General features: G+C 35.7%; 1 protein-coding gene across 1 annotated transcript in view; it reads left to right on the forward strand.

Moving 5' to 3' along the window:
- Nucleotides 1-2,066: 2,066 nt before the first annotated feature.
- The window catches only part of LOC103212241 (probable C-mannosyltransferase DPY19L2), a gene marked incomplete at its 5' end in the record, with an annotated part of 130,002 nt that continues 121,173 nt past the window's right edge, over nt 2,067-10,895 (forward strand). The window contains 2 exons of the mRNA XM_007958243.1: nt 2,067-2,187; nt 5,949-6,042. Of these exons, the coding sequence (XP_007956434.1) occupies nt 2,067-2,187; nt 5,949-6,042 (215 nt within the window). The remainder of the gene's footprint in view (nt 2,188-5,948; nt 6,043-10,895) is intronic.

The raw sequence follows: 10,895 nt of genomic DNA on the forward strand, positions 1-10,895 counted from the left end.
TTCAAGTATAGCAGGGATTGTGTGGCTGGCGCGGGATCGGGCAGTGTTTCGTTCTGCTGTGCGTGGGGTCGCTATGAGTCGGAAACGACTCGACAGCACTTAACAACAACAACAACAACAACACAGCCAATTGTAAGTAGGAGGTTGAGGAAGAGAAATTCATGGTAACTTCTAAGTTTCTGAATTCATGGTGATATTCACTAAAATGAAACCACAGAAGAAAGAGTATGCTTTTTATTTGGTGGGAGAGTAATTGCTTGTTCAGTTTTGGATATGTTATGTTTGAAGTGCCTCTGGCTCATTCCAAATGGAGATATCTATGAGTTAGACAATATAAACTACTTATTTTTAATCCCATTCTTAGCTTTATGCACTTTTTAAATTTTAAAGTTAGATCAGTGAGAAAATACCTGAGGGTAGATAACTGCAAATAATCTATGTTATTAAAATGTTTAGAACTATATGGTGTTACAGAATCTATACAAATATCCTAGAGAGTATTTATGTAGAGTTAGTTTTGCACTAGAGTTGAAAAAATGGTCTGTCATATTAAAGTTTCTTAAAGTTCATCATAATGGATATTTTAGTTCACTCCTAACATCTCTTCTACTCTAAATCACAAGTCTAAAAACAAAAAAACCCCACCAAACTCACTGCCTTTGAGTCGATTAGACTCATAGCAACACCTCCTTGGGTTGCTAAGGCGGTATCTCTATGGAAGTAGATTGTCCAGTCTTCCTTCTGAGGAGTGGCTCAGTCTAAAATAGGGGCCAGCCAACTACAGCCCATTGGTCCAATCCAACACACTGCTTATTTTTGTAAGTAAAGTTTTATCAGAGCACATCCATACCCATTCATTTATATACTGTCTGTGGTTGCTTTCATGCTACAGTGACAGAACTGAGTTGCACAGGAACCATATGGCTACAAAACCTAGTATTTACTATCTGGTCACTTAGAAAAAGTTTGCAACCCTTGGTCTTAGATAATCGTGATATCATGTTAGCTTCACCCCTCTTGCTAGTGATTGGCTTAGGAATCAGCAGGTTGTTCTGTTTAGCGAGCAATGAAGGGAAGTCTGTCTGCTAGAGGCTTCTTGGAAAAATTACCATGCTCTGAAGAGAGAACCACAGAAATAGATGATTTCTCTTCTTCTGCTGGCCATTGTCATACATGCCTGAAATTGCTGTTGCCATCTAGTGAAAGGCGTGGATGAAGCCAACAGTGAGTAGGGCTGAAGAGGGAGATGGAAAAAAATCGGAGTATTTTTTGACATCTTTGAGCTAGTGATTATGCTGTGCTGGGAGCCTGTCCTGCCTCTGGACTTTCCCAGTCAAGTGAGAGAACATGTAATCATATTGGTGAAATCGTTTGGTGACAGAGTTTTATTCTTAGCCATGAAAGCACATTTTATTATTGTTTTTATATGCCTAGGAAATGACTGGAAGGATGATGACCAAAATATTGAAATTCCTGAGTGGTTCTTACTTTCTTTTTTCTAGACATAAGTATTTTTTTGTTTGTAATTTTTTCTGTTTATATTTTCCTTGTCTTTAAGCTGTTTAAAGTAGATTGCAGACTGGGAAAGATTGATCTACTTGGTGAAAATTTTAATGGGCACAGGAGCTATTATTCCATATGCAATTGTTTTTATATTTTTCAGATTATAAAGACAATGTGTTTAAGTACCTAAATAAGTAATCATGAAATGTTTCTGTAAATCTTTGTATTTTGCTATCACCATAAAATTTAATTGTGCATTATTATGCATGATTTTATAGCTACTACTATTTCTATTACAGAGTTAATTATGTGAGTTTATTACAGAGATGGTGATTATAACATCTGTTATTATAAATATGAATTATTCAATAGTACACAACTTTAGTTTATAATGCATTAAATAGATGGCATTTTAAAATGACTATTTCCTAAGTGAAATGATTTAAATAAATCTGTCAAAATTTATAAAATCAGAGGCAATCATCAAAGTGCTATTTTGAAAACATTGTTAAGAAGAAAATATATTTTCTTCTGTTATTGCTTTTTATTTTTATCTTTTGTAGGTAATCATAGCCAGCTGCTATCGCACACTCATGGGAATAATGAATTTATTTGGATTAGAAACTAAGACCTGCTGGAATGTCACCAGACTAGAACCTCTAAATGAAATTCAAAGCTGTGAAGGCAAGTTTCTTCCTAAAATGCTGCTATATTCTCATTAGTGCTTTCATAAAGATTTTATAATGTTATTACTCATTTTAAGAGTTACTGTACTACTGTAGTTGATTTTTTTTCTTTAAAACATCCTAGAACATATTCATGTAAATGAGTATTTTACCCTTTAGTTTTCTGAGAAGGCTATACACTTACTAATTAGAATATTAATTTGCAATTTCATTTGTGTATTGGTTTACTTCAGTGTAAGGCAATCCTCAATATAAGTTATTCCTCCATTTCCAGAAAGATAAGATTTAAATAAGATTGAATAATAAGATATTGAAATAAGATCGAATAAATAAGATTGAAATAAGATTGATAGGATAAGGAGGTAGTTTGGGTATTTAATTTTGGGACTATACAATAAACAGTCCAATATCTACTTTTAATATTTCATGTATTAATTTAGTTATGCATATATAATTTAAAATAAGATACAAAGCAATAGTTGGATTTAGAAATACTGCTTTTTTATACTTTCACAATCTATGAGCAGATTTAACGGAACTCTTCATATGCATTTGCTTCTACATTGGTGTCTTGGTAAAAGAACTGCTTTTGGAATCATCTAACAGTTTTACAGAATACTTAATAGTCACTTCTATTTAAGCTGTTTCCAATCCAGCACTTTTAGAATGCAAGTGTGATGTTGTTCCTTGAAACTCTTATTCCAAGCAATTTACATCTATTTGCCTAACATTTACACAGTTGTTTTCTCTTTATCTTGGTATGTTCTACACAGTCTACCTAGTACTGTATTTTACAAATATATTTTACAAACTATTTTCAGTAAAAATCAACTTTTGAAATATGTATTGAATCGATATTTCCCTTTCTTTTTACTGATTCATTCAGGTTGTTTGAGGGGCAATTTTACTTTTCTTACAAATTGAAATAATTTGAGAAAATGTCTCATAAAATAAAAAGATTTTTTAAGAACTTAACTGGAAGCTATACCTTTTAATGAAGAAAAGATATATACATATGACCATATACAGTGTTTAAAGTCCCCACTAAGGGATAGGTTAATGTTTAGCACTGTGGATCTAGAAGTGAACCAGGTAAATATTCTTATCCTTAAAGAATTTATGCTGTGAGAGGGATTTTAGCAGTTACAACTGTGATGTAACTATGAATAAGAAAATGCATGTTGCTGAGTTTAGGAAGGAGTTAAAGGATGAGAAGTGTTTCAAGAATAAAAATCAGTACAACCAAGCACCTTGAGGGTATGAATTGCTAGACCTCAGGGGCTAAGGATCATAGTCTTAGGGGACATCAAGATCAATTGGTATAACATAGTTCACAAAGACAATGTCCTACATCACACTTTGGTGAATAGCAACTAAGTTGTTAAAATCAGCCATCTAAGATGAGACTATTGGTCTCTTCCCATCTGGAGTAAAGATCGGTGAAGAAATCTAAGATGCAAGGAAAAAAATTAGCCAAAGGACTAATGAACCATGTGAACCTCAGCCTCTATGACTTTGAGACCAGAAGAACTAGATGGTGTCTGGCTACCACTGCAGACCACTCCAAAAGGGATTGCAATAGGAGGTCCTCAATAGAGTGGTTTAAAAGAAAAGAAAAAAAAAAAAAAAACATGGAACATAACTCAAAATAATAAAAAGACCAGACTTACTGATCCGATAGAGATTAATCGAACTCCCAAGTCTAAGACCCTTAGACACCCTTCAAGCCTGGAACCTAACTCACCCCCATGGCTCAACTTTTAGGGAAATGACAGACAGGAGAATTAGGTGAAAATTTTGCCAGGGAGGTACACACTTCTTAGAATGCAGCCACACAGATGAAAAGGGCAGCATTAGCCCAGAGATAACACTCTGAAGGCAGGAAGAGATAGGAAAGAAGGATGAATGGAAACAAATACAGGAAGGAAGTGGGAAGTGTTGTTACATTGTGGGGATTGCAATCAATGTCACGAAACAAAATGTGTGTGAATTATTGAGTGGAAAACCAATTTGCTCTGTAAACTTTCACCCAAATCACAATAAAAAGTTTAAAAAAAATGAATAAAAACCACCAGAATATTAGGCAAGAAGGAACTACAATAAGACTAGAATTCTTGGAGCAGAGAGATACAGAAGAAAAATAGAATGAAATGATGCTGGGAATGTAAGCAAGGGCCAGGTTATGAAGGGCTATACACTGTTTAAGGATTTTTTACTTTATATATCAAAGAATTTAAACAGATTTGCATTTTAATATGATTTGGCAGTTGTCTGGGAAAGATATTCCAAAACCAAAAAACCAAACTCACTGCCATAGAGTTGATTCCAACTGATAGTGACCTCCATTGGGTTTCCAAGGTGGTAAATCTTTGTGGAAGTAGATTGCCCCATCTTCCTTCTGCAGGAAAGATATTAGTAATGAGGACAAAAGTTGGTTCACAGAGGCCAGGCAGGAAGCTATTGTACTTTTAGTAATGACAGGAAGGATGACAGTGATATACATGGATTTGAGAGGTATTTTGCGGGTAGAATTTACAAGACTTGGCTATTTCTTAGTGGGAAAAGTGAGGGAAAGTAAAGAATCACATAACAGTGCTTGGTTTCTGCCTTAAGTAGTTTGGTACCTTTGAATGGTGGGAAACATTTGAAAAGGATTAAGTTAAAATTGTTGTATTTCATTTTGGATGTATTCGTTTGAGGCACATGTGAGACCTCAGAGTGGAACTGTCAAATGACTACCTGAGTATATAAGTATAGGGACAAAAAGATTTGGGCTGAGTATAGACTTGGTGTCATCTGTATACAGATGATCACTGTTGTTGTTGTTGTTGTTATGTGCCGTCGAGTTGGCCCCGACTCATAGCGACCCCTCCTTGGGTTTCCGAGGCAGTATCACTACGGAAGTAGGATTGCCCAACCTTCCTTCCGAGGAGTGGCTGGTGGGTTTGAACCACCAGCCTTCTGGTTAGCAGTCAAGTGCTTTAGCCACTATGCTACCAGAGCTCCTACAGATGATCACTGGGCCCATGGAAATGGAAGAATTTCCTTATGAAAAATTTGTAGCGTGAGGAAGGAAGAGGGCTTATGACAAAGCCCGAGGCAGTCCAAAATTGATAGAGTCCATAAAGGAAGAAAATTTACTAGATCGGACTAGAATGGAGTGGTCAGAGAAAATCAGAAAGCCCTGCCTTTCAGGTCTCGGCTCTGCCTGTTAAAGCTAAATAACTGATGGCAAGTTACTTAAGCATTCTATGTTCAGTTTTCTCAACCATACTAATCTCATAAATTTGTTTTGAAAGTTATATGAGATAATGATTGTATAGCAGCCAATAAGTGCTGTACACACACACACACACACACACACACTCATTTATGGGATAATATTCCAGCTATACAGATAACTGGTTCATTTCATATAAACTAAAGCTACTTCTTGAAGTCAGAGACCAGATCTTAACTCATCCTAGAGCCTAGTAAGAGATAAAAATAACACAATGGATTTTCTTTTGAATTCATAAAGTGCTTCTACAGATACTGTATAATAGCAGCATCACCTAAAGAAATATGAAGCCCCAACAAATCATTACAATATAATAATACATCATATAAAAAGAAAGTGTAAATGTAACTATCAAAGAGCAGCAATCTGAAAAGCAGTAAATTTATGAGCTTTTGATTATGAAGTACTGAAATGATTACACCTAATCGCTTTATAATCATTTATTCACTAAGTACTGGATCATCTGTGTCTTTTCAAAGGTCTGGGAGACCCTGCTTGCTTTTATGTTGGTGTGATTTTTATTTTAAATGGAGTAATGATGGGATTGTTCTTCATATACAGTACATACCTGAGGTAAGACTACTGTACTAAAAGGTCTTTTGGTGAGCTTATGAGAACTGGCTTACATTTGCAGGTTGAATAAGAAGGATAATTAAACAGATTAATTGATAGTAGGAGAGCTTGTGGATTTATTTTTCAGAAACTTAGCCAATATATATCATAGAACCTGCAACTAGAGATGTCACTACAATACTAACTTGAACACCTCCTTTTTATTCTTGTGAAGACATTTTTTTAAACTCATTATTTCTAAACAGAGTTTTAAATGAAAATGTTTTTAGTTCATGTGCAAAATTATTGAAACCTTAGAGATCTTGGGTTGGCTTTAGTAGCACATTATTCCTGATTTTAGTCTTTGTAATGTAAAGTTGAGAAATCAATAAAAGAAAATGAGTATCAGTTGTGGTAGACACTTTTATTTGCCATCCACTCTTTTTTGATAAAAGTACCACAGTTTTGTTTGTGGTGTCAGTGTTCCCAGTCTCAAGTGATTATGTCAATAATTACAACCATATATTCTGCTTTTCCAGTCTCCACTGCACTTTGGGATCACCATGTGAGCTAGCTTTTGTCAATGAAAACTGAGGGAAGTCTGCTGGGGTTACATCGAGGAAAGCTTTTGCTTTTCTCACAGAAGATTCAGTTGTCCAGTTTCTGTTCCTTACTGTTTTGAGTTGGACATGATTGATACCTGGAGCTTCAGCAGTCATATTGTGACCATGAAGGAAAGAATATAAAAATAACAGATATATCTTTCCTAACTCTTTGTCTTGAAAGAAGTACAGCAAGAGTACCCCTTAGAAGTGAGGATGGTGAGACTTCACGTCATACACTTGGGACATGCTATCAGAAGGGACAAGTCTCTGGAGAAGAATATAATGCTTAGTAAAGTAGAGGGTGAGAAAAAAGGAGGAAGACCCTCAACAAGATGGACTGACACAGTGGCTGCAACAATAGGTACAAATATAACAACAATTGTGGGGATGGCATGAGACCAGTCAGTACTTCGTTCTAGTGTATGAGTTGGAACCAACTCTATGGCACCTGACAACAAGAGCAAGAACACATCATTTTGTGCTGCTAAACCAATGTCATCAGCCACTTGTCTTTCAATTTCTTGTTGAATAATATAACATTCATGTTGTTTAAGTCAATTTGGTCAGATTTTCTGTTTGGTACAGATGAATACACTTCTAACTGAATCACCAGTTTTCTTTACAATGTTATTCTTGAAATGTACTACACTTAAAGTTAAAAATCTAGATTTAATCCTTCAACAAGTACTTACTGATTTTTACATAGAGTTTATGTCTATATGAAGGAACCCTGGTGGCACACTGGTAAGCATTTGGCTGCTAACCAAAGGTCAGTGGTTTGAACCCACCAGCTTCTCCACAGGAGAAAGATATAACAGCCTGTTTCTATAAAGATTACAGACTTGGAAACCCTACAGGATAGTTCTATTTTATCCTATAGGGTTACTATGAGTTGAAATCACCACATTTTTTTTTTTTCACGTGTATGTAGATATCAATAGTTCTATGACTAAACCTTGTTTTATATAGTTACATTCATTGATTAAACAGATATTTGTTAAATGCCTACAGTGACCAGGAGCACTGTTCTTGATACTGGGAAAATAAAGCAGTCTCTCTCTTCGTGGAGTTTATATTCTAGTGATGATACAAAGACTAATAAGATGGACAACTTAATAGAACAATATACAAATTATGTATGAACAGATTACCCAGAAGAGAAACTCCTGATGGTCAATAAGCATATGTAAAGTTGCCCACCATCATTAATTATCAGGAAAATACAAATTCAAATCACAATAAGATACCATTTCACATCTACAAGATTGGCAAAAGGAACTTTCATCCACCACAGCTGGGTATATAAATTAGTACAACTATTTTGGAACAGTGTGCATTGCTTAGTAAAGTTGAAGATATGCATACCCTCTGACTCAATAATTCCAATTTAAAGCATATATTCCTAGGAAACTCTTGTGTATGTACACCAGGAGTTATGTTTGTAATAGCTCCAAAATGGGAACAATTCAAATATCCAATAATAGATAAATGAATATGTCATGTTTATTAATATAGTGGAATACTCTACAACAATGAGAATGAATGAACTACTCTGGTCACGTAGTGCCTAAGGCACTTGACTACTAACCAGAAGGCTGGCGGTTCAAACCCACCAGCCACTCCTCGGAAGGAAGATGGGGCAATCTACTTCTGTAGTGATACTACCTCAGAAACCCAAGGAGCGGTCGCTATGAGTTGGGTCTGACTCCACAGCACATAACAACAACAACAACAACAACAACAAATGGACTGATCTTACAAATATGATATTGAATGAATGAAGCCAGGCACCAAAGGAAAAAAGTACTGCATACATCTATTTGTCTAAAGCTTTTAAACACAAGAAAGTAAATGATATTGTTTTATATGTATATGTTGTTGCTGGGTGCCGTTGAGTCAGCTCCGACTCATAGAGAGACCCCATGCACAATAGAATGAAACTCTTGTCTGGTTCTGTGCTATCCTCACAATCCTTGCTATGCTGGAGTCCATTGTTGCAGCCACTGTGTCAATCCATCTAGTTGAGGGTCTTTCCCTTTTTTGCTGACCCTCTGCTTTACCAAGCATGATATCCTTCTCTAGGGAGTGGTCCCTTCTGATAACATGACCAAAGTAAGTGAGATGAAGTCTGGCCGTTTTCACTTCCAAGGAGCATTCCAGCTGCACTTCTTCCAGGACATATTTGTTTGATTTTCTGGCAGTCCATGGTATTTTCAATATTCTCACCAACACCACAATTAAATATGTAGGGGTTCTACTGATAATCACAAAAATCAACATATTGGCTATTGGGAGGGGGAAGGGTTAGCAAGTGGGGATTCTAGTTGCAGTCAATTTCAATTTTAGTTACTCATATTGTGGTTGCATGGATGTTCATTTTTTAATCATTATTTGATAAACTATCTAGAAGTTTTTACACTATTTTCTATATGTATACCACATAGGAAGATGATACATAAAAAGATATCACAGATACAAAAACTAAAGTTAAGGAGGTAAATATCACTTCAAAGTTATGTTTGCAGGCTTAAAAATGGACTATTTTGAGAGTAGTTTGTATTTCTTAGTCTTTCTTTTTAAATATGAAATATGTATATATAAAGTGTCTAAAACTTTAAAAATGAATATTTTTCATTGAGAGAGCTACCTAAGAGATAGTAGTCCTCTCTAAATTGGTTACACCAAATACATTTTTTTAGACGTCAGTCTTTAAGAAGGATATGTAGCTGTAACAAATATTGGCTATAAAAGTATCACCCAAACTGAGGAAATTGGAAAAGATGGCATATAAAAAAAATAGGAATTTCGAGTAAAACTTTATTTTCTTGTTCTGGTAGTCCTCTCCCACTGGCATTACCCTGAAGGATAGACACTCCATTTCTGTTATTTTAGTGGTTAACCATAAAATGTCAACATGTGTATTTAATTTGTTAAAAGTTTGAATGAATTGATATTTTCTCTTCCTTATGAACAACACAAGGAACTTTAGAACACTTTAACTCAAAACAACTCTTCCCATCTTATATATTATTACCAATTTTAATTTAGTGCTCCTTTTGTTCCTTCCTAGCAAACATTGTTACGGTTTTATGTTGTCAAATCATGATTAGATCTCTTTATTCCTAATTTCTCTATTCACTCTTTGTTCTTGCTCCTCATACCCTTTGTTCCTTCAACTTTCTTCCATTTTGAAATGCAGCCTTTGGCTATCATTTAGTGAAAGTATGTAAGTGGTAAATAATTTCCATTAGCCTTTCCTGTCTGTTGTGTGTGTGTGTGTGTGTGTGTGTGTGTGTGTGGTATTTTTCAGTTTCGTTTTTCACTCATTCTTACTTTTCTTCATTCATCCAACAAATATTTATTACCTCCCATATGTAGAGCTGGAGATACAGCAATAAACAAGACAAAGTACCTATTTTCAGAATGCTTAGAATATGGTGGACTAGGGAAGTAGGGAGCTCTCCTAGCATAGTGCCTAAGGCACTTGGCTGCTAACCAGAAGGCTGGCGGTTCAAACCTACCAGCCACTCCTCAGAAGGAAGGTTGGGCAATCTACTTCTGCAGTTATACTGCCTTGGAAACTCAAGGAGGGGTCACTATGAGTCGGGGCTGACTCAACAGTAAATAACAGGGAAATAGGTGTGAAAGAGGTTTATAGAGAGATATTAAAACACTACATAAATGTAGTTCTGAGTGTCTTTGTTCACAGATACACAAAAGAAAAGGTGGTTTTGAGAAATTATTTTTTGCTGATTATCAGCTCTCCTTTCACATGCCCTGGAGAAGAGTATCATGCTTGGTAAAAGAGAGGGTCAGAGAAAAAGGGGAAGACCCTCAAGGAGATGGAAGGACACAGTGGCTGCACTGAGGGACTCAAGCCTAGCAAGAATTGTGAGGATGGCTCAGGACTCAGTATTTCATCCTGTTGTACATAGGGTCGCTATGACTCGGAGACAACTTAGTGGCACCTAACAACAACATCAGCTTTCCTTGCTAATTTTTTTTTTTTTTTATCTTCTACACCATTGCTTCTGTAGGACTGAAGAAAGGAATTTCTGCTAAATGACATTATTAGACTCTTTTCTGCATCTCTCAGACACTGAAGTCCAATTGCAAAAGACAAAATTTGTCTTCCTTTGGGTATTTTAAGAGTGTGATATAAACACTGAAGTGCTGACATGTTTGTTACAGATTATTTTATGTTCACACTTTAGAAAGTATTTTGTTGTTGTTGTTAAGTGCCGTCGAGTCGTTTCTGACTCATAGTGA

This window comes from Orycteropus afer, unplaced genomic scaffold (genome assembly GCF_000298275.1).
Source record: "Orycteropus afer afer isolate SDZICR_OR568_19922 unplaced genomic scaffold, OryAfe1.0 scaffold00893, whole genome shotgun sequence".
In the NCBI taxonomy this organism is placed as follows: Eukaryota; Metazoa; Chordata; class Mammalia; order Tubulidentata; family Orycteropodidae; genus Orycteropus; species Orycteropus afer.